Source organism: Dipodomys spectabilis, unplaced genomic scaffold, assembly GCF_019054845.1.
Source record: "Dipodomys spectabilis isolate Male_0828 unplaced genomic scaffold, ASM1905484v1 ptg000179l, whole genome shotgun sequence".
In the NCBI taxonomy this organism is placed as follows: domain Eukaryota; kingdom Metazoa; phylum Chordata; class Mammalia; order Rodentia; family Heteromyidae; genus Dipodomys; species Dipodomys spectabilis.
In genome coordinates, this window is record NW_024870856.1 from 3,608,211 (window position 1) to 3,633,300 (window position 25,090).

The window sequence follows — 25,090 nt, forward strand, 5'->3', positions numbered from 1 at the left end:
TGGAAATCAGCCCAGAAGCCCCTCCATGGATAAATGGATCAAGAAAATGTGCTATATACACACATTGGAATTTTACTCATCCATTACAAAGAATGACATTGTATGATTTGTAAAGAAATGGAACCCAGATGCTGGTGGCTCATGCCTGTAATCCTAGTTACTGAGGAAGCTGAGATCTGAGTATTGAGGTTCAAAGCCAGCCCAGGCAGGAAAGTCTGTAGACTCTTATCCCCAATAAACTACTCAGAAAACTGGAAGTGGTGCTGTGGCTCAAGTGGTAGAGCGCTAGCCTTGAGCTGAATAGCTGAGGGACAGCACCCAGGCCCAGAGTTCAAGCCCCACAACTGACCAAAAAAAAAAAAAAAAGGAAATGGAAAGACCTGGAAATAAATTGTGTTAAGTGAAATCAGGCCCAAAGAGACAAAGGATGAATGTGGAAGCTAGATTTTGCTTATAAACATAAGTAAATATTTTGAGTGGTATGCAAACATATAGAAATGTATTAACTGAAATATGATAGATTCAAGGAAGAAACTCAAATAGTGTAATCCCTCAGGAAGGCAAAGTAAAAGTTACACAAAATAAACACCAAGTGGCAGGTATGTGAAATGAGTGAGGTGGAGTCGAGGGGAAAGGGGCAGATGAATGAATAGGTGAAGAGGGCACTCAAGAATTCAATGTATACCCTACAAAATTAAAGGGTGTGGGAAGGGCTGGGTATAGAAGGGATAGGAGGGAAGACTGCTGGAAAGGGTGACATGGATCAAAAACTGCTTTGTCAATGTCAACTCCTTTGTACAACTACTTAAAAGGCATTCAGAAAATTGAATGTTTCCCATAGTACCCAAGAATGGAAATTCTACAACCTCCAGGAATTTTATACTAGCAAGTAAATTCTGTAACAAAAATGTACACAGCTATTTGCATTATAATGAAAATATGCAATGTACCTGTTGAATGGTAACTCCCTGTACAACTACCTAAATACAAAATATAATTTAGGAAAAAATAAAGGAAGACTTGCTCCATATGTCAGTGGCAGTCTTAACTCATATGTAATACATACAAGTTCTTGCTAGATACAACTCCAACAGTCTTAGCGGTGCAGAGACCCATGAAGGTTCACACATCCTACACAATCCTGACATGGCCAGGATAGATCACAATTAGGGCTGGATCCCTGCTCTTGAAGGATCTTCCTCCAGCTTTGTTTGCATGCTGACAACTCACTTAATCCACATTACCTGAGACAGCCTGAATGGTCCAGATGAACACACTGAAATGTAAAGACTGTTAGCAACTTACTCAAACTCTGCTAGTAGTAGCTCATGGGCTGCTATTCAGTCAAGACCCAAATCCAAAACTCTGTGTCTGTGTGTGTGTGTTCATATATATATATATATATATATACATATATGTATATATATATATACATATATGTATATATATATATATATATATATATATCTTTTTAGAGCCCTTACTACAAACTAGGCACTGTGCTAAATCTCTTCATCTCATTCAGCTCTGCAGCACTGCCCAACACTATGTCCCCAAACCTCCACTACTCCACCCACAGAAGCGAAGTCAAGATGTGGCTTTACACATTCCAAGCCTGCCCTGGACTAATGGACTGCTGAAGTGCAGATCACAGTCTGCAAAGTCCTCTAAAGCTGATACTTAACCACAGCAGCGCTGCCAGGCTTCTGAGTCTTATTTTAAGTTTATTTTTAGTCATTTATTTTTACAGTCCTCAGTAGGCAGGTGTGCTGAAAAGACCAACAGCAAACCCAGAGTAGGCTTAGCCTCTGACAGTGACCACAAGAGACAAGTGGCTGAGAACACTCTGGCTCCATGAGCCAGGCCTCTGGATTGAGGCTGCAAGTGGGAAACAAGGCCTCAATCTGCCCAAACCCAGGGCCTTCGGGGCATGACTTTTAAGTGGACAAACTTGCCACCTTACAATGGAAAGTGTCACGAAACAAGCCAAGAGCAGAGCAGCTAGTTTCACCAGTTGCTCCCCTCCATGACAGATTCCCCAAGGAAGAAGATACCATTGCCATGGGCCAAAGTTCTAGAAGTGGGCTGCTGTCCTGTCCAAATGATAAGGTAGAAAGTAGATGCTGCTGGAAATAGAGAAGGAAATTCACTAAATATTCATTTTCACATTGTTCCCACACCAAAATACTCAGAAGTCACCATTACACTGGACTGCTGCGGGGCACATACAGATTATCATACAGTTAGCACGATTTACACCAGACATTTGCAGATCAAAGCAATTTTCAATACATAAGCCAAAGCACCTAAAAAATGTTTCAAGATCAGAATGAAGCTCGAACTCCCATAGTTATTAGGAATATGATTACCAAGACTGTGGATATTTCAAGGTCAGTGTCTTTCCTCTTGTCGAGCTGTGTTTTGGCAATTTCACTGCTGACCCAAACTTGTACCCAAGAAATCAACTGAGATTAACAGACAAAACTCAGTGTCCTCCTCCATTATTGCTACTGAATGCATTTATGAGCATTCAAAATGCTTAAATATAAAAATGACCGTAAGGCCCAAGGAAAGAGACATATATAATAAGTGATCTATACCATTTCAATATAATTAACGCTTCCAGACAGAATGGTTATCCTATATTAATTATATAAACTAGCTCATTCCAACATCCCCAGTAATAAATTTCAATTTACCATGAAAAAAAATTCAAGTACATGGGTCAATTGTCTTCAGCTTCCCAGAATACACCTGACTCCCAAGCAGGGGGGCTGCAGTACACAAAGGACTGCTGTGAGTCCAGCATGTGCACACATAACCACACCCACGCTGCTCGCTCTGGTCATGGCCAAGCCTTCCTGGCTTCTACTGCTACTGACTTCCAGGAAAACGCCAGGGTGGTATGCAGCTGAATCAGTTCAGTTTGGTGCTTTTCACGGCTCCAGTTTATAAGCTGAATCATAGGAACAGTAACACTCATTGCCTGTGTCTTTGCTCACACATTCTCTGCCCACTCCATGGCTCCCTTGTCTCTCCACACCCTCAAGAGATCACAGTTTCCCAAAACATAGTTATGCATGCAATATTTTTCTCAAATAGACAAGTTAAATTTTAGAAACAGGAATTTGCAGAATCTATGCCCACAATTCTTCCCATTCACATTTGTATGCTTTATAACTTAAGCATGGAAAGTCTGTTGAGCTTCTATTGTTTTATGCTTTAAAGTTTATTCTAAAGTCATCTTGAGGTCATTCTCAGCTCTTTAGATAAATAACTGATATTGTGCTAAACGATCTTGGGGATTCTGTGTGTTTCATGCACTTTCAGATTCACTTTACACACTCTGAAGGTTTTGTTTTTTTTCTGGTAGTCACAAATATTAAATAAAAATATTTATTTTTGTGCATATCTAAAAGCAAAATTCCTCAGTGATTTATGCTTCTAGAAAGTAAATAAGATCCAGGCACATGTGACTCACACCTGTAATCCTAACTACTCAGGAGGCTGAGATCTGAAGATTGTGGTTCAAAGCTGAGACTTTCATCTGCAATTAACCACCAGAAAACCAGAAGTGGCACTGTGGCTCAAGTAGTAGAGCACTAGCCTTGAGCTGAAGAGCTCAGGGACAACACCCAGGCCCAGAGTTCAAGCCCCATGACCAGAAAAAAAAAAAATTTTAATGAGGTAAGAAGGTAGCTTGACCATGGGTTTTCAGTTTTTTGTTTTTGAAGTTTATGGGGCTCAGGGAGGAGGAGAGCAGGTTCTGAAAAGGCCTACTAGTCACAGGGATCATGATGCAGTATCGTGCATCATGAAAGGAACGATATTCCACACAGAAACAATAAAAATGTATGAAATTAGGCTGCCCCAAAGTCCAGTTCAAGTGCACTAAGGCTAAATAATTTTTAAATGCAGACAGTCATGAGTACTATTAAAAATCATAGTGGAAAGCCAGGCGCCGGTGGCTCATACCTATAATTCTAGCTACTCAGGAGGCTGAGATCTGAGGATCACCAGCCTGGGCAGGAAAGTCTATGAGACACTTATCTCCAATTAACCACCAGAAAACTGGAAGTGGTGCTGTGGCTCAAAGTGGTAGAACACTTGCCTTGAGCAAAAAAAACTCAAGCACCCAAGCCCTGAGTTCAAGCCCCATGACCAACAAAAAAAATAAAATCATAGTGGATATGAACTAATGGTCAGATTCAACCTGCCTTAAGGGAGTAGATCCATCCTGCCATGTGTTACCTAAACATTCAACCTGTGCTTTCAAAATTGTTCAAAATTAAGGGTAAGCATTTCCAGCTGAATTGTTACAAATACTGAAATGAAGTGTCAACGCCAACAAGAAATCTCTAGCAGTACTTTAATTTGGTTTCCAGGCACCATGGTATTTCTCAGTGAAAAACACAAAGCCTCTCTAATGTATGTGCACACAATTAGAGCAGGATTTGATTCTAACACTGTGACCAATAAACATCTAGCAGAATGTGGCAGACATTACTGATGAGGTAATGGGAGAAATACTAATGTAACAGTCTGAATAGTTCTGCATCTTGAGTTCTCTTCACTAAGGCATAAGTTTTAATTAAAAGCAAACATAAATTTTCAAAGGTTTGTCCCTTCCCCTAAATAGGTTACACAGCTTATAAACGATAAGCTTGGGTGTTTTAAATTGGATCCAATATTTTAATTATATAAAACAGACTCAGTACTTCAAGGAAACATCAGCTCTACAGAGCTGAGCTAATGCTGGTTCTGCTGACAGAATCTTAAGAGTGATGTGTCCGGTTCTCATGAACAATGACCAAGTCCATGTCCCTGAAGAACAACACTAGCCCTAAGGCAGACCAGGCTTAGCACAACTGCCCACTACTAACCCAGTCACCACACTGCCCTGTGCTATGCAGGCAAGTGCTTATGGCCTGGTTGGCTGTCTCTTTCAGGCTTCTCAAGCCAAATTAGGAGCACAACAGCTTCTGTACTGTGTTTACTACATACTCCCACTTCAACTTATTCAGGAAGAGTCTAGACAGTCTGCTGTTAATCACCCTATCACCAGGTTAAGTTGCACACATATGCAACACCGGGTGAAAAGGGCACAGGAAGACTGGGGGGCTCAGCTCCAACTCTCAGCTGAGAGTAGTGACTAAGCTCATTTGGCCTTGGACTCCAGCTCTAAAATCACAGGTGGATACACACTCTTTTCTAACTAAGCTTGTGTCTCTTTGGGGCCTTTGAGTAAGTATCAACTCTGACACATTTGTGAGCAGCTCCTCCAAGTTGACAAGGCATCACCAACCAAACCAACCCATGTCACGGTCACACAGAGCAGGAAGGCCTGGGATCCTCTGCTGTTCCCTCATGCAGCATCTCCAGCCTTCGAAGAACCTACCTGAGGAACCAACTCTTCATCTTCTCAGAGACAATCTGCCTAAGATGGTATTAATATCTAAATCCAAATTATTGCTCTGATGAGACAATCAGAAGATGCCCTGAATATGCTATCAACACATCCATCTCAGAACTCTACCACTGAAACAGATCACGTAGAAGACTGGTAGAGACACCCATCACCACCACCAAAAGATTACTGCTTTTACAAAACAAATTAAAAGCCATTTTAGCATTAGAGAGAATTTTGATTCAAGACATGAACATATCCAAAAGTGGTGTCCACTGATACAAAAATCTTTGACTTGTGGAACTGTAGCTTGCACCTTCTAATAGATATGCTCTGATGGCCCCCAGTGAAACACACCATGTGGCACACCAGGGGATAGACTTAGTTAATTATTACTATCAAAAGGTAGTCTTCAGAACACCCCAGTCCAACCTGGCCCCCAGGAGCTCAGGGATTCTCACAGGTTGTTTTCCAACACCGGCAGGTCTAAGGCCCTCAGCAAGGAGCTGCCTGTGTGCCCTGCCATGTCACGAGGCTGTCCAGGTGATGTCTCTCTCACAGACTCGTCTCCTCACAAACTCTGACAGGGACATTATAATGCCGGTCATCCTCGGCAATGAGGGTGACCACTGGCCAGTCCTGGGGTGCATCGGTGGGGTACACTGTGATGAACTCTTCAGTGTTGTACTTGGACAGTCGATATACCTGGATAGTGTGGCGAACAGCATAGGCAAGAAGGAACATTTCAACCTGGGAAGAAAAAGCAAGTATTCTGAGGAAAGCCAAACTTAAAGATGTTTCAATATCAGCATTCATCCATTCATTCATCATCACAGCCAATACGTGGCAATGGTTAGGCTGTAACTGCCCCCTTTTGAGCCCAGCCCTAATATATATGGACAAAAAAAAAAAAAGCAGTCAAGAATGGATGACTATTTCAGGAGACACAATCCACATTCTGAATAAAGATCATTATTTTAACTAGTCATAATCAATCCTATTTGGCCAATCATGACAATGAGTGCTGCTCTTTCCTACAGCCTCAGAAAAACTATAGATTTCCATCCTGCAGGACGGCTCTCTCTTCCTGGCACTTGGATCATTCTGGGAAAAGGTATTCATAAGAGTATGTCATAGAAAGAGGAAGGTACCCTTGATGTTACTTTAGTGGTTGGTGCATCAAAAGAATAAAAGTTTAAATATAATAATAATAAAGATCCTTTATGGAGACAAATAGCAGAGTGGAATGGGAACCAGTACTATACTGGGTATCTGTGCACAACACATCTATAAAGACATGAAAAGTACAGCCTCTATAGCTGGAGCTGACAAGGTAAACAAAACCCTATGAATGTGTCTCCTCTCTTGAAAAGATGCTCAATCTCCTTGCCCTTGAGCATGCAATGGATTTAGACGGTGTTTTAACAAACAGAACAAAGAATAAGTGATAGCATGTGATTACTAAGATGAGCTCACTGTGGCTTCCTCTTTGTTCTATTCATGGATCCCTCTGAGAAAAGCTAGCTGTCATATAACACGGAAACCTGAACAGCCCTATGGGGAGGCCCATGAGGTGAGGAACTGAACCCTCCAAACTACCAATGAGGAAGTAAGCTTCCTGCCCACAACCAGGGGAGAAAGCCATGAAGTAAATCTCTCAGACTCTTAAGACAATCATCCTAAACAGCACCATACAAGCCCCATGAGACCCTGGGCCAGAACCACCCAACTACACTGCTCCTGATTCCCAATCTACAGACGCTCTGAGGCCACATTTGATGGCAAAAGCTGCCATGGTCTGAGGTACTACATACACTCTCCAAAGAACTCACCTGTTCAAGGCCACCAGTGTGGCCCACCTGGTTCAGATGGTTCCTCAGCAGCTGTCCAGGGTCATTCGATGTATCCCGAGCAAACAGAAGCACAGAGAAAAATGGTACTTCCTTTCCTTTCTCTTTATCATCATAGAGTTCAATGGCTCTATTTAGCATTAGGAATTTCACAGCTTCATAGAGGCTATATTCTTCTTCATTTGTGAATAGTTCGTCACAAGCTTTCTGCCTTGCTTCAGCAGTTCTCATTTCAGCCAGGCCTGCCCACTATAGCAAGAGAGATAATCATTAGAATTCGTGATCTAAACACTGCTGGTACACAAAACTATTCTTCAAATTAGAGGACCATAGGTCACATCCCAATGATTACAATTTTAACTTTCTGATTTGTACAATGGTACTTTTAGACTGCACGAACTCTTATTCAGCTTTCCCCCTGTTAATCTGCAACAGAAGTATGATACAGTAAGGAGAAGCACTGGAGTGATGGAATAGAAATCTCAACTCCTCCAACCTCCCAGACAAGAATGGCCCCGACAACTGGACATAGTTGGAAAAAAGACTGTGTGGGGCTCTGAGGAGAAACTATCACACTCCACCACCTGAGGGACTTTTGGAAAAAGTTACCCTAGAAACATACAGCCAACCCTCCAAAATGACAGATAGGCAGGGAAGATTGTGGGGGTTCCTGAATATTAAAGTTTACTAGACTCATGAGACTAGGCAGTGGTTGCTCATGCCTGCAATCCCAACTATTTCAGAGATGAAGACTAGGAGGATCACAGTTTAGTTGGCCTAGGCAAACAATTAACAAGACCCCATCTAAGTGTAGTCATGCACACCTGCAGGATGTGTAAATAGGAGAATCACAGTCCAAACCAGCCCAGACAAGAATATGAGACCCTACTTGATTCATGCAATACGGGACCTGCCCAGCAAGCATGAGACCCTGGAATTCAAACCTCAGTCCCATCAAAAAACAAACAAAAACCCATGAGATTCAAATGAATAAAACCATTCAGAAATTCTTACTGACTACTAATTCAGAATAAACGGGTCAGGCTTTCAGCTACATAAACCAACACTTCAATAAACACAAAAAACCTTTATTATATGTGCTTTTAAGTCACAGTGAAGGAGAAAAGGGACGTGATAAAAACCAGATCTTCTTACCACAGTTTAAGGTCCCTTTCAAAACCCACTATGTTTTTAAAACCAAGAGTAAATATAAATAACGACAACACAGAACATTCTCCAATACTTGGACTGAAAACTGGTATGTCTCTTTCTCTTCCTCTCTCCCTTTCTGTCTCCCCCCCCCCCCCACACACACACATAATGAGTTAGCTGAAGTAGAGCTGTGCAGGCTTAGAACCCTGCACTAATGCTTCTACTAGCCCAGAGATTGGGCAGCACAGGCCTTGAGCCCCCCAACACACATGCTACACACATGGGTAATCAAAACAAAATGCCCATTCCCTTCTCTCTCTTTCCTTTTTAGTGGAAAATAGTATCACTGCACTTCTTTTAACAGTATATATTCAAGTAAGTAATATAAACTAAATTCTATGTTTAGTCTTTTGAGGAACCTCCATACTGCTTTCCAGAGTGGTTGAACAAGTTTATACTCCCACCAACAATGCAGTAGGGTTCCCTTCTGCCCATATCCCCTCTAGAATCTGTTGTTATTACAGTTCTTGATTACAGCCATTCTAACTGAGGTAAAATAGAATCTCAATGTTGTTTTGATTTGCATTTCTTTTATGGCCAGAGAAGTTGAGCATTTCTTCATGTGTTTATTGGCCATTTTTATTTCCTCTTCAGAGAAGTCTCTAAGTCTTTAGCCCACTTATTAATGAGAAGTTGTTTCTTTGAGGATTTGTTTTTGGGGGATTTAAGTTTTTGAGTTCTAAGTATATTGTAGATATGAGGCCCTTAGAGTCTGTTATATGGCTAGTGAAGATCTTCCAATCTGTGGTGACCACTTCTGGACGTTTACCCAAATGACCACAAACAAGGCCACACTGAAGCTACCAGCACAACTATGATCATCACAGCATTATTTACCATAGCTAATATTTGGAACCAACCCAGATGCCCCTCAGTAGTAGATCATTCAATGGGATTCTATGCTTCCATCGGAAAGAATGACACCAACCCATTTGTAAGGAAATGGAAGGATTGAAAAAAATCATATTAAATGAAGTAAGCCAGACCCAAAGAAACAAAGGTCTCATGGTTTCCCTTATTTGTTATACGTCTAGGATGATCTTATCAGATGAGCAGAACAGCTCAATTGCCATATACATATGACCACATAAGATGATGCTAAGCAAAATGAACTCCAAGAAAGACATGGACACAAGAGGTTTTTCTTTGTTGTTGTTGTTTTTAATGTACTATGTGATTTCTTTTCTTCTTTTGTGTTTCTTGTTCCTGCTATGGTTTATCTCCTGTTGTCACTGTATTTGATTTTGGTAGCCTGGGTATTGTAAATGCGTTTATCTGAATTAGGGAAGGAAAGGGGAACAACAGACTGGTAAGACAAAGGACAAAGGGGAAACCAATGCAACAGCGATACTCACAAGACATATGTTGGGAATGATCTGTACAATGATCTGTACAACTTGGTGGGGGACTGGGGGGGAAGGAAAGTGGGAGATAATGAGGGAGGGGGGTAACAAATTAGACAAGAAATAGTCTCACAACTTATGTAACTGTAACCCCTGTTTACATTACCTTCACAATAAAATTTAAATTTAAATTAAAAAAAAAACTTAGTTCAAGGAAGTCATGGATCTCTGGTTGCTCAGCTCAACAAAGCATTTGCTGAATGCCTATTATGTGCCAGGTGTGGAGCTAGGCATTGATAGAAAAGAACAAACAGGATGTCTCTCAGGGAGCTGAAAGTCTAAAAGGGGCAGACAAGGCACTATCTGGGACACATACTAGGAAGGACTTCAAAAGCCCATGGTCTAACCAGGTAACTTGAGGGCCTGGGTCGGGTTGGGAAAGAGAGAGAGAGAGAGAATGATGGAAGGGGTGACAGTAATCAGTATGAAGTGTACTCATAAACTGACAGATGCAACTGAAACCCCTTTGTACAACTAACTCAAAAGCACTTTAAAAATTAAAATTAATTTTGACTCACAAATCTGCTTCCAGAATTGTGAACCAAAATAAATAAATCTCTTTTCCTCAGAAACTTAAATAAATAAATTAACAAAGAGCATCAAATTATCTACCAGTAAAGGCTACAAACTGGTCTGCTGGGACAATCAAGACAGAACTTTGCACTAATAACAGATGGAAATTATATATTCCAAACCTTTGTCCTTAGCAGGATAAGGGACTCCTTAATTTTTTCAACCAGGTCCTCACTCTTCCCATCAAATTGCAGTCCAAATTTCCATTGCTTGATCCAGCTATATTTCCTTATCAGTTTTTCGGGTAACTAGAATATCAAGAAATAGAGAATTAAAGAGATGTCAACATTCCAAGAAGCCTATCACATGATCCAAGCTGGAAAAACAAACATAAAGTCTGTAAAACTTTACCCTGGTGCCCAGAGTTAATTCCTGCCAAGTCTGTCACATCAGTTTAGGATGGAGGACCTAAATCTGGAAGTCAGGAACTTAAGGAGCTCTATCACGCAGAGGGCTGCTATAATGAATGGTGCTTGGGCTAATAAATATGGGCACAGTCTAGTTTGTAAGAATGCCAGCCATAGCCACAACAATCAAAGGACAAGCTCCAGATTCAACACTCACTGGCAGCTCTCTAGTTCCCTAAAACACAACTAAGGAAGATACTTCTGGACACTGGAGTACATCCAGAATAAAACCAATACCTGAGACTTTCCTATCAGCATAATAATGCTGAGAGGGGTTTTTTTCCAAAAAACCTACTGAAAGACATAGAAAAAGATCTTTAAATAATACTTACACATACACTCCAAGAAATAACATTATTGTAGATCAAGTGTGGAATCAGCATACCTCCTTGTTCAGAAGATACTGACAGCTACTAAACTACCAAACTACTAAACTCCTTTCCTTTTTTTTTTTTTTTGTCAGTCGTGGGGCTTGAACTCTGGGCTTGGGCGCTGTCCCTGTACTCTTCAGCTCAAAGCAAACGCTCTACCACTTGGCCACAGTGCCACTTCCAGTTTCCTGGTGGTTATTTATTGGAGATAAGAGCCTCACGGGCTTTTCTGCCCAGGCTGGCTTTGAACCTCGATCCTCATATCTCAGCCTCCTGAGTAGCTGGGATGACAGGTGTGAGCCACCGGCTCCCAGCTCTTCCTTTCTTTTTTAAGTTTCTGGAATATTTTACTTCAACCTACATAACAACAGAATCTGGAGTTCGAAGGACAACCTGAGGCATAATGTTGTCAATGACAACATGAAAATCAAGACTTCCTCCTCAGACCTGAGTGTGACAAGAAAGAAGCCATGAACATATCACTTTACTGCTACAAAATTTAGAAAGGAAAAAAAAATTCACTAAATCCTCCAACATTCTATGTCAAACTTGTTCAGCAAAGTGGCCAATGTTCTCTTCTACTGGATCTAAGACTTGAAGACACTTACATGAATGGGAATACTGGCTGTGCCTTCTCAAGCTGTAGCCATCATGTCAAACACGGAAGCCCACTAGGAATGTAAAGTCTGCTTCTTATGGTACAGTGATGGCCATCTACATCTACCTCACTCACTAACTTCGAGAGTCAAGTGCTTGTCATTTGTTTACACTGAGGAATGACCACTCACCTAAGAGCTGTCACAGTCCAGCTCAATGCTCATACTGTCCTGCCCTCCAGCAACCTGCAAACAGGCACCCCCACCAAACCCTCAGATTCATCACCAGAACCTGGGGTGCCCTCAAGTGGCAACAATGTAAAATTACAACTGGGCTCCCGGAACTACAATTAGGTAGAAAATACTGGCCTGGAAGATGTGAGTTGAGAAAGGAGGTAAAGGGAGCCTGGCTAGCATCCTGTGACATTGACCAGGAATCCAAAATACAGTACAACCGTCAACTGAATTATTTTGGGGTGCCCAAAGACTTAACCATACAGATGGAAACAAAATCAGTTTCCTCATTCCTTTCACTCACTCACTGGTCAATTGTACTGGAGTGATTAACCAGTTCAGAGTTGTGAAAATTCCAGGTGTCAAAAGTCCAAAAAATGAGACATGAAAAAGAAGCCATTAGGAAACAAAAATGAAATTGAAATTTATTTTTCCAGAAGAAATAAGTGAATTTAGCTTTAAATGCTCTCAGGAGTCATATGAGAGCATACAGTCATTCTTTTCTACTAGGCAGAAATGGGACTTCTGGGAGAATAAGAGACAGATATCAACTGAGAACAAAGACTATAAATATTTAAGAATACAGCAAATAGCCCTATCATTTCATTTGTCACTATAGAACAGATTGTTTTCTACTCTAGTAAATGCCTATAATTCTTGGCAGCATGACAGATACCAAATGGCTAAAATGTGTCATTCACCCAAAATAAACTCACAAATGATCTTCAGAATCTTCTCTAATGAACACTGCCACAGGTCTCACCCACTCAGAGACATTCTAAATTGTAGTGGATGTGGAAACCAAAGCACCTCTACTATGAAAGACGCCCCTTCTCGAAAGCAGGGTGCTTCCTAGTGTAAGGATAGCTAGACCATCTCCAAGGCTGGGGTCAGGTTCAGATGATCTGACTTCAGTTAAACACAGATTGGGATCTGAACAGAAATAGGAAAAACAGGAAGTTCAGAAAAGGACAGGAGATGCGGCAACACCTGAGGCAGGAGGATAAAATTCAACTCAGGCAGGGAAGAGAGAGAGGCTAGAGAAGCTGAACGCCAGCAGAAATGAACTCCAGACTCCCACTGAACTCATATTTGGTCGCTTTAGCTATCCTGTTTCTCTTTAATATCCTGAAACCAAGTTTGGTCTAAGAGAGAGGAATCGCAAAACACGACAGAGAACATTTTGTGTGTACGCTTGAGTGCATGTGTGTGTATTTGTACATGCGTGTGTATGTCAGTACTGGGACTTGAATTCAGGGACTTGCTCTCTTGCTTGACCTTCTTGCTGATGACTGGCACCTTACCACTTGAGCCACACATCGAGTTCTGAGAGAACATCGTTCAGTCTTCATCTGACAGCAGATATAGTGAGCCACAGATTCCGCCCCTGACTTCTTGCAATCACACTGCCATGCACACCTTTCCACTCAATGACACTCATGTTAGCATGGACTTCCCAAGAGAAGAGCTGGTGGAGGGGAGGACAGAAATGGCAAGTGCCACCAGAGGGTCTGAGGGATGACTAGAAGAGGCTAAAGGGCAGCTTGTCACGTGCAACAGACTACTTTCGCATATCCTTTCCTTCCCTGGCACCTCAAATGTAAAGCTGTGGTGAATCTGTTACCTCAGGAATGAATGAGCCAATGAAACAAAATATGTAGAGTGACTCATGTCTACAATACTAGTTACTTGAGAGACAGAGATTGGGAGGAATGCAGTTCAAGGTCAGACTGGGAACAAAGTTCATACAACCCCCATCTCAATCAACAGCTGAGCATGGTGGTACATCCCTGTCATCCTAGCTATGGTGGGAATCATAAACAGGAGGATGCAGTTCAGGCAAAAAGTGAGATCCTATCCCAAAAATTACCAGAGTAAAAAGGGCTGAAGGCAGAGTTCAAGCAGAAAAATGTCTACTTTGCAAGCTCAAAACCCTGAGTTCAAAGCCCTGTACTGAAAAGAAAGGCAAAATGTTATCAAGAAAACATTCAATGCAAGTTTAAGTGTCTGGAGATTGGCACATCAACACAAGGACAAGTCCTCGCGGTGGATTAGAACAAGAAATCATTTCTTTGGAAGACATTCAGTAGAACTAAAATTTTATAAACATAAATATAGAATTCATAAATATGTATAATACTTTTCTTCTCTGGCACAGGCCTCTTGCCATTCAATAAAGCATAGATTAAAGGGGGAAGAACCAACAAGAAAAAAAAGGAGAAAACAAGAAAGAACATTTAGGAATTTTAAAACTTTTCCACATGAAAAACTAGAAAGAACATTTAGGAATTTTAAAACTTTTCCACATGACTTGAATGAAGTCAGGAAAACCACATCAGGGCTCCATCATTCACATATGCAACACATTCTAACACTGAACCCAGGCCAAAGGCAATCTACCAGACCTACTTGCAACATTGTAGATGATGGTATCCAAGTGTACCCTGTTACCAGAAAGAGAATTATGCTATTTTAGAGTGTGTTTTTGTTTGATTACTCAGGATACTACTTGCACCAGAAGCTCTTTGAAAGAATAAAAATTCAAATTCAACGTCAAGTGAATCCATAAATTTAAATAGCCCCTTAGTAGTGAAAAGCTCCAAAAGAAAACTGGGGACTAGATGCATGGCTCAAGCATACAGTATGTGCAAAGATCCTGGGTCTCTCCTGTACCACAAAGAAAAAGAAAAAAGAAAGAAAGGGAGGCAAGAAGAAGAGAAGAAACTTTGTCTAAAATTGAGCAATTATGTCATAATCTATAAATTAAGCCACAGTCATCCAGCAGAGAAGTTTAGCACAAAAACAGTGAAATCTTCATTTGCTTTCCTAGTCTCTTATCCATGAATGAGGTATACTTTTGCCAACTGACCGACAATTCTGAAATATTTCATTTTATATATATATATAATTTTTAAATGTCCATGTCAAAGAAATAATCAAATATTTAAAGTCTGCTTATGATAAATAGATTGTTAATTTTGATCATTCATACAGGTGTGCTGACTTTCCTGGCTTATAACATAGATCATCACAAAAGTCAGACATAGGTGGCTCATACCTGTAATCCTAGCTGCTCAGGAGGCTGAGATCTAGTGATCAGAGTTTCAAGCCAGCCAGAGGAGAAAAGACCATGAAACTCTTATCTCCAATTAACCACCAAAAGGTCAGAAATGGAACTGCAGCTCAAGAGCAAAAAAATCACAGGGACAGCACCCAGGCCCTGAGTTCAAACCCCAGGATTGGAATTAAAATTTTAAAAATCATGAACTAGATAGGCAGTATCCTGTGCCCAGTCTTGGTTTTGAACCCTGGACACATGTGGCTTGGTCAGCAAGTTTCTTTTGACAGTTTTCTACATCTAGGTCAATACCTCAGCCCCTTTAACTACTCCAAAAATGAAAGGAGTCATCTCAGTCACACAAGCACTGCTTCTGAGGAAAGAGGCAGTGCTCAGTGTGGCCTCTACCCAGGCTAGTTCAGTGTCTTCATTTTCAGACGCAATTATTTCAGGAGTGCTTTTTATCACACCGTCACACCAAAGACAGGGTTCTAATTTTTGGAACATCGCTAAGACCAAAGAAAAGTGTACCCTAAATCCCTGGCAGGTCCTTAGAGAGTAAATTATAGCTCACTTACAGAAATGTCATCACTGAACTAAAACTGTTAATAAGCACTTTAGTGAATGCTAAACAGTTTTATGACTAATTTCTTCTGGAAAATACTAATGATTTCTGATCAGTTCACTATGTGACATCAGCCTGGATACACAGAACCTAGGTGTTGACCTCACACTGCAGATATATCATCAGCCAGAATGAGCAGAAAGTGGGAGTCTTCTCACAAGAACTTTGAGAACATGAAGCAACCACATACCAGTGTGAGCTCTGGGTCCTGCAGCCACGGGGGCAGCTCTGCCAGCTGGCTCATAGCCTGGAAGAGTGTGGCCCTCAGTGCACAGTAGTTATCACCACGGACTCTCCTGATGGAGGTGAACTTCTGAGAAACTTCCTCATAGCCCTGGAAGAAGGATCAAAGAATTGAAAATAGTTGTTACTGGCTTCCAATATCAAGGGGAGTTCTGGTCTTGTGGAAAAATTTCCCTCAGACCACTGGAACACAATAGCTGGCTGAGTCTTTCATATAAAACATTCCAATAATTTCCTATTACTCCACTCCTCTTAAAATGAAAGTAATGTATAAGGTGTCTGCATATGCAACAGATAAGATAAACCTAACATACAAAATAATCAAATATTCAAGTCACTAGTCATCCCCAAAGTCAGAGTCATGTTACTTGTAAGCAACTGTGGAAATAGTCACTGTTACCATTTTGAAAGGTTTACTCTGTGTTTAAGAAGCATCACAATATTGGTATATTGATACAGAGATAGTAAGAGAGAGTGTATCTACTTGGAGATTGGAATATGGTAACTTTGCCTTTTGTGTACAATTTTGCTGTGAATCTAAAACTATTCCAACAAAATAAAACTTATTTTTTGTAAAATAAATGTGTTTAAATTTAGTCCTAAATTCTTTCAAGTAAGAGAACATGAAAAGAGACAGATGTACTAAGTTAATATCTCTACGTTAAAAAACAAAGTCCCAAGTTTCCAAGGTATGTTATGTGAAATCACGTATCATTTAGCAATGTAATCAATTCTTGACAAATGTGTCACGAGGCAATGTCATTATTGCGCAAGCATCAGAGTGAACTTACATAAACCTAAATGGTATGATCTGCAACACACCTAAGCTCCATGACCTCTTAATAAACCTTAGCAGTAGATTTAGCATGTTCAACAGCCATCATGAAAAAAAGGATGAGATTAAATTAAGCACAAGAGAAAATTATCCAGTCAAAATATGCCGTAAAAGCTGGGCACCAGTGGCTCAAGCTTGTCATCCTAACTACTCAAAAGGTTAAGATCTGAAGATCACAATTGAAAGCCAGCCAGGGCAATAAAGTCCATGAGACTCTTATCTCCAATTAATCATGAGGAAACTGAAGTGGAGCTGTGGCTCAAAGTGGTAGAAAAAAAAAAGCTTGAGTGAAAAAGCTCAGGGACTAAGGGACAGCACCCAGGCTCTGAGGTCAAGCCCCACAACTGAGATGTATGAGGCTACTGCTACAGTAATGTGGCATATCGTTTTATAGTAGACACCAATATATAAGTAACTAATGTAGCTTTCGTTACCAAGTATTATAGATTATATCTAACTGTATGTGCTACATTTTTATATGATGTTTGTTCACAGCAGCATCACTACAAATGTCTGAACAATGTGTTGCATTACAATGTACAATGGCTATATCCCTGGAGGTTGGGAATTTTTCAGCCCATCACAATGTTAGAGGCAATTGTATACGTGATTTACTGTTTATCAAAACACATATGGGGCACATACCTGTGTATGTGTATATCAAAGTCTACTGCTAGGAAATGTCTAGATACTTCTGTTAGACTTTAAGTGGATTAAAGTGTCACTTCTGCTCTGTCTGGAAGTAAAACAATAAGATACAAATGGTCAGTGATATGTCTGGTCCCTCAAATTCTAGTATCTTTGTTCATGATCATGAGTGCTACCCTGATTTTTCTAGCGGCACTCTTCCACATTAGTACTGATTGTGTTGCCCCCAGCCCATCAGCCAATCCTTTCCCTTGTCATACTCTTCCTTGACAGTGACTCAAAAATCCACCCCCCACCCTAAACTTATACAAAGAAAGAAGCAAGAACAATGCACATCTTATCCTGAGTGTTTGCATACTGGAATCTCATTACTCGTCATTCTCAAAGTCTGTGTCATTCAATGATGTTTTATGTGAGTATGAAAGTACTTCTTTCTCGTAATAAAAGCCTTAAAATTGCATTTGCATTTAATGGTCAAACCATACTAACATATAAGGGTTTGTCACTGTAATATATAAAGGACCACCACACAGGTTCACACCTACTAGTAGGTACCTGCTCCCTCAGGGGGACCCCTAGCTATCCCTAGTTACCACTAATTATCCAACTGCACCTTCTAATTGCATAAATTACTTGTACAATTTCAAAGAGGAGACACACTTTCTAAAATTATAGTTGAATTCACATTCATTAACCCAAACAAAAAACAGACAATGAGACAAATAAAAGACTACTATAAAGTCAAGATCTAAACTATTAGTAGACATCCAAGATACTCTGATTATGCCACAGATCTTAACAAAATATGCCTCAATGAAGTACTTTGACTTATCATTGAAAAGAGGTCAACTGCTAGTCAAATCTTTTTTTCCCCTGGCATTAAACTAATCCCATACAGGAATGATTTTAACATGACTTTCAAATTACAAAATGTTTAGGTAACTCAGACATCTTCAGTAAAGGACTTCAAGATGACAACAGTTAAAATAGATTCTTTGAAGAAGATTGGGCCATAAAATAGAATTATAGGTCAGAGGAAGCATTTCTGTGGAAGGTGAACATGTAGATACAGCTTGGTACTGGCACTAGTATGGTACTGAGGACCAATAGAACAGAACAGAAAACCCAGAAATGAACCCACAGACCTATGGCCACCTAATACTTGATAAGGGAGCCAAAAGCACAGATTAGAAGAAAGCCTCTTCAACAAATGGTGCTGGCAGAACTGGCTATACAGAAAACTTAAGCTAGATCCTTATATCACCTTGCATCCAAATTAAATCTAAATGGATCAAAGACTTCAATGTAAGGCCAGATACCATGAAAATATTACAGGAAGGGGTAGGGGAAACACCAGGGCTACTAGGCATGGGTCGAAACTTCCTAAGAAATGATCCAGAATTACAACAAATCAAAGAAGACAGGATAAATGGGACTGTATCAAACTGAAGAGTTTCTGTATGGCAAACAACATATCTAGCAAGATAAACAGAAAACCCACAAAATGGCAGAAGATCTTTACTAGCTATGCATCAGACAAGGGCCTCAAAAATATACTTACAGGTTAAAAAATTAAACCTTCCCAAAATAAACCCTCAACGAAACAATAACACAATTAATAGAGGGCTAAAGAATTAAAGAGAGAGAACAAAATTAAAGAGAGACTTCTCTGAAGAAGAAAATAAGAACGGCCAACAGACACATGAAGAGATGTTCAACATCTCTGGCAATAACAGAAGTGCAAATCAAAACAACACTGAGATTCCACTTCACCCCAGTTAGAATGACCATTATCAAGAAAACTAACAATAAGAAAATGCTGGTGGGGACTGGCCAAAGGGGAACACTACTACACTTTTGGTAGGAATGTAAACCTACTTAATCACTCTGGAAAGCAGTAAACATAGAGCTAAACATAGAGCTTCCCTAGGACCCAGCAATCCCACTTCTGAGCATTTATCCCATAAACCACAAAGAAAGCCACACTAAAGCTACCATAGTCATTACAGCATTGTTTACAATAGCTAAGATATGGAATCAACCCAGATGCCCCTAAATGGATGAATGGATCAAGAAAACATGGTATATATACACAATGGAACTCTACTCTTCCATCAGAAAGAATGATACTGTACCATTCATGAGGAAATGGAAAGATCTAGAAAAAATTATATTAAGCAAAGTAAGCCAGACCCAAAGAAACATAGGTTACATGGTTTCCCTCATTTGTTGTAACTAGAAAGTGCCTATAAATCTACAGGTAAATACACTGAATGGTAATAGACAAAACTATATACTTGGACACAGTGAGACCCAAGGAGGATATTCTTAGGAGAGGATCATAAAAGCTCAAGAGCTATGCTCATATAAAATGATATTTATTGAAATGAACTCTACGAAATGGAATCAAGAGGATTTTGTTATTTTGTTTTTTGTTTTCCTTTCTCCTTTGACACTGTTTTTGTTTTCAATACCTTTGTCATATAATTTATCTATCTTGGGGAGGGAAGGGAGGAACATAGAAATGGTGGGAAAAAGGGTGAACAAATGCAATAGTTAGACACTATGTTAAAAATGAACTCTACAACCTGGGCTGGGGGGAGGGCGGCTGAGAAGGAAAAACTGGGAAAAGGCAAGGGAAGAGGTGACACTGCTCAAAAAGACATATACTCATTATCTGACTTATGTAACGGTAAATCTTCTGTACATCACCTTTACAATAACAACAGAAGAAAAATCACTTTGTGATCCAAAAAAAAGAGCATTCACAACAGCCCAAGACAACCATCAATGGAGGTCCCAAGTCTGAATCACTTAGTTGTGTTTTTCAAAGAAATTAAGTTTCTAAAATACTGATGCCAGTTCTATATTAGGACTATGACCTAAATAAGTCCTTACCTTGGGAAATGTGTCCTCATCGCTAAAATTAGAACATCAATATTCACCAAGTCTAATAGCAGTTGCCTTAACCAATATCTAAAAATATAAGTTATAACCAACTATTTGAAAGACCTAAAATATGTGCTCCTCTGCTGTACCTTTTTCATACATATTGCTTTTTGAGTGTTTCCCCTCCACTCCTTTTTACAGTAGTCCATGATGTCCATCTCAGGAGCCACGCTTAATCTGAGTTCTGTCAAAGAATCAAAACAAGAAACAAAGAATGAAACAAAGAATAACCAAAACAACAGTATTGCTTTACATGAAGGTCACCTGTCACTCCTTACTTTCTCTCTGACTTCATTTTTAAAAATCCAGAATTCCACCACTGCCTGTGCCTCTAGTCCAGGCCATCACCAGATAGCCATGGCAGTCTCTCAAAGGGTCTCCCTTGTCATCACACCATCCAGTCCATCCTCCACCTGGTAGCTAGCCAGAGTTGCCCACCTAGAACAGGACTCATTGGGTAACAGTCCTCGTTGCTAGTCCAGAGAGCTCGGAGAGTTTTCCGTCTCACCTTCATTTGCAAGAAAGACATGCCCTGACTCATGAAAACCCCTAAAGGCCCCAACTACCCCTCTGGATCAGCTCCCATTGCTCCCCACATTCAGTGTGCGCCTATCCTACTTGTAGCTCCCCAGATGCTCTGCAACACCCCTGCCAACCTCTGTCCCATCCCTGCAGGGCAGCTCCCTGCAGCCTCTGTCTTCTGATGCCCTACATCATAATATCATATACACCTCTTTGCTCTCATCATATGCCATTCTGATTTTTTCTTAATGCTTATCAATACTTGCCATATTTCTTTTTCTCTAACCTCTACACAGTGAACTAAAAAAAAAAAAAAAAAATGAGCTCCTTGACAGTAGGATTATTTTGTTTCTCAGATGCATCCTTACTCAATGTCTGAAAATGCACTGACCCACAGGCTTCTGTGAACATTTTCCTAATCAGAGACTCAACAGTCTGAACAACAGAAAATACTTCTACAGCTTGAATTAGTTTTTCATATCCATTATAAAAAAGATAGCACATATAATAAAAATTACACATAATTAATTGTCTGTGCTTATTTATATGCTGCTTTGGTGCCTTAAAACTGTAACTTGTTGACAATAAACTAATGGAGAAAATAATGGAGCACTCACTGTCAGTTGATCCACCAACCTCATTTGATTCATGACCTCAAATTAGGATTACTACTCATGATCATGCAAATATTACAGGGCTAAAAAAATTCAGATTTTCTTTGTTTAAAGCATGAAGTTTGGGGTTTGGTCTGTGACAAGACAGAAGTGTAGATATGATCATGCATATGACAGCATGTGTGTGTTTCAGGAAGAAAATGAGATACATTCTCAGGTACACCTTGACTTTTTTTTCAAAACTGGTGAAGATGTATATGTTAGTGATTTAGGACATAAGCCTTAAAGTATCTCACAATGTATTTATCCCTGAGGTAAGTTACACATAAAACAAGTGTTTCATTTAGCTCTATTTAACAAATATTTACTGAGTGTATAATATATGCCAAACACTGATCCAGGAACAAAAGAGAAAAAGGCAACAAAAACAGATTCTGTCCTAAAAAGAATTACAGACTACTGAAGAAGAAAAGACCACAGAGAGTGTGATCAATACCAGGATGACTAAGCAGCACAAAACTCTCTCTACAATAACTGCAATATAGGACAATTAAATCTTTTTAAGTAACTATTAAGAACTTTTTTTTTCTTTCAAATATCAGTATGAGTCCTTTCATAGAGAAAAATCAACCTTTTACATAGAGGGAAAATAACATATATACAGCACTATAGATACATTTATCTGTGGCATACATCAGGGTTACTTTAGAGGTAAAAATGGCCCTAAGATATAATATACAGAGAACACGAAAGCCAATGCCACACAGCCAAACCTTCAGAAAAGACTCTGCAACTCTTAAATTCAAGATATACTTTTTGACTGTCTTCTTAGCACAAGAACACGATCTCATTCCTGTACGAAGGGGACAACATCTGCTTTTCCACTCACCTCCCAGCAAAGCAGGAAGAACTGCAAGGCACAGAACCTTTCTGGGCCTTATGTTCCCACCAGGCAGGGGTATGAGCCTAAAAAGAAAACACACTTGTGGCACAGGAAGCCTCCTTTCCTGCTGTCCTCACTCTCACTACACCAAGACAGGCCTGGCCCCTGTACAGAGCTGGCCAGGCCCACCACCTCAGGATGGAGGGGAGGAGGCCTAGGGCCTCACGTGGGCAAGAGGCCAAGCCACAGGCCCCAGTTCCATGCTACATCAGGGGCCTGTGGGAGGAGAGTAGGTTAGGAAAACGGGTACTTGCGTAGCTGACAGCACCAAGGATTACTTGAATCCATTTTGCCATAATTTTCTGGAAGGAGGACTCCAACAACTAACACATGCCCTATGCAGGGACAAGGAGCTGGAGGTACAGAATCAGCCCACTGAGCACGAAGTACAACGGTCCCTTTTTTACCTTTTGCCTGTCTATCATCACTGTCTGCAGAAAAGTGTATTTCTACTGGCAAAAAAAAAATAAAAATAAATAAGGGAAGTTGAAACCCCAAGTGGTAGGAAGGAGCTGAAATAACCAAGTGGTTTGGTACTTAACCACCACATGAGTAAGAAAAGTAAGAATCAGACCCTCAGGGGTGAGAAATTAAAAGGGAAACCCCACTTAAGATGTTCAGACTCTCAGGGGATGGACTAAGATAGGAATATAAAACATTTCTGTAATAAGTCAGTTAAGAAATAATTTAGGCTTTGAGGGAGGTGAACTACTGTCACAGCTACTCAACTTCACTCTACCATCAAAAACGCTATGTAAACTAAAAAATTCATACACTAAAAAATTATCAACTAGGCACCAGTGGCCTGTAACCCTAGCTATTTGGAAGGCTAAAGTTCAAAGGACTGCAGTTCAAGGCAATCCAAGTTCAAGCACAGCAAAGAAGTTATGAGATCCCTTCTCTCCCAAAAGCTGGATGCACTTGTCTGCATCTATCACCCAAGCTATGCATGAGCCTAAGAAAGGGAGGACTGCCTTTTCAGGCCAGCCAGGCAGAAAAGTCTAAGAGACTTCACCTCGATAGAGGGAGCTTGGCTGACAGTGCCTGCCTGTTGTCCCAGTAATGGCCAGAAGTGAATACAGCAGTAGCAAGATCTGAGTGCATGCTCAGTCAGGAAGTGGTCCTCTATCTCAAAAATAACCAGTGCAAAAAAAAGGATAGAAGTGTGGTTCAGCAACACAGTGCCTGACTAGCAAGCACAAAGCCCTGAGTTGAAAGACCCAGATGGCAGGTCGGATGTGACCTGGAAGCCACAGACTGCTGACTCCTGGGGTAGATAAAAAAGACTGTCACCAACAAATAAGGTGAGAACACTTTCTGTGTCCGTCTGGCCTCTGATTTGGAGAGTGAACACTGTTAAAGGATATTACTTCAGGAAGGCAATGAACTTGGACTGAGAACAAGGAGAGTAAAAGGGTTAATTTTACTCTCAGACTAAAGCTAGAAATTACAAGACTCATTGAAAAAGTTGGCAATCTGTGTGGAGTACAATACTGGGCAAAAGAGAAACACAACAAAACCTAGAAAGTAGAGGAGAAAGCAGGAGGACTCGCAGCAATAACAAAAAACGACTACATACATTCTCCTTAGAAATAGGCTAACAGGGGCTGGGAAGGTGGCTCAGTGGTAGAGCGCTTGCCTTGCATGCCTGAGGCCCTGGGTTCGATTCCTCAGCACCACATAAGAAAAAAGCCGGAAGTGGTGCTGTGGCTCAAGTGGTAGAGCGCTAGCCTTGAGCAGAAGAGCTGAGGGACAGCGCCCAGGCCCAGAGTTCAGGCCCCAGGACCGGACCCCCCCCCAAAAAAAAAAAAAGAAAAGAAATAGGCTAACATGGATGATTTGAGCAACACAGCAGAGCATCCTCTGAAATTCCATGGAGGACTGGACAGTGAGCCCCAGCACCTCTCCAGAACCACTACAAAGACACCTACACTGGCTACCAAAGAGAAACGTTCACAAACTTTTAAGAAAGACTCCGAAATAATCAAATGTCCTATGCGACACCTATATCCCAATTATAGTGAAAATGCTTTTGTTAACCATAAAGTAAGCAGAAGCCAATGCTGAAAACAAACCAGCAGAAGACATAAATGACACAGGTAATGAAATGTCACTTGTGAGTTATGTTGGGGAGCTCCATCCTTGGCTTCTGCCTGAGGCCTCCCAGAGAAGAAAGGATTTGCTTCACCTGTAACTCTGCTAGACAAGTCTCCATGGACCAGAGGAGGCCAAGAGAATAGTTTACCCAATGATGGGCCCTACCAGAAGTGACAAGAGCAGGCCAGACAGAGAAGCACAGATGACTTGTAACCATAAAATGTGGATTGTGCTTTCAGTCCCATGATTATTGTTTTTTAGGCAATTAATTGTCATGGATGTGTATAGCCAGCTTCTTGGTCTTTTCACTGGAAATGGAAAATGCATTTCAAAGTCAAACTCTCCTACGAATGTCAAGAAATGAGCTGAGACAGGGTAACTACGAGATAAAAGCAATTCTCACAAGTAAAAAAATATGAATGCAAAGAATGCAGACAGAATACTTGCATTAAAATTGTAAAACTTTAGGAAAAACAAACGGGTAAAATAAACATTGGGCGTAT

The 25,090-nt window shown here is 40.5% G+C and overlaps 1 protein-coding gene and 1 long non-coding RNA gene across 3 annotated transcripts in view; one reads left to right on the top strand and one right to left on the bottom strand.

Moving 5' to 3' along the window:
• Positions 1-1,755: 1,755 nt before the first annotated feature.
• On the top strand, positions 1,756-24,580 carry LOC122120960. The gene is made up of 3 exons (XR_006149848.1): positions 1,756-3,451; positions 6,522-6,533; positions 24,569-24,580. It is a non-coding gene; the product is annotated as an uncharacterized LOC122120960 (long non-coding RNA).
• Positions 4,353-25,090, bottom strand: part of Otulin (OTU deubiquitinase with linear linkage specificity) — a 29,037-nt gene continuing 8,299 nt past the window's right edge. For both annotated transcript variants that reach the window (XM_042695182.1, XM_042695181.1), the window contains exons 3-7: positions 20,501-20,595; positions 15,927-16,070; positions 10,568-10,693; positions 7,240-7,506; positions 4,353-6,157 (exon numbers count right to left, since the gene is read on the bottom strand). In XM_042695182.1, the coding sequence (XP_042551116.1) occupies positions 5,963-6,157; positions 7,240-7,506; positions 10,568-10,693; positions 15,927-16,070; positions 20,501-20,595 (827 nt within the window). In that variant the 3' untranslated portion in view covers positions 4,353-5,962. The remainder of the gene's footprint in view (positions 6,158-7,239; positions 7,507-10,567; positions 10,694-15,926; positions 16,071-20,500; positions 20,596-25,090) is intronic.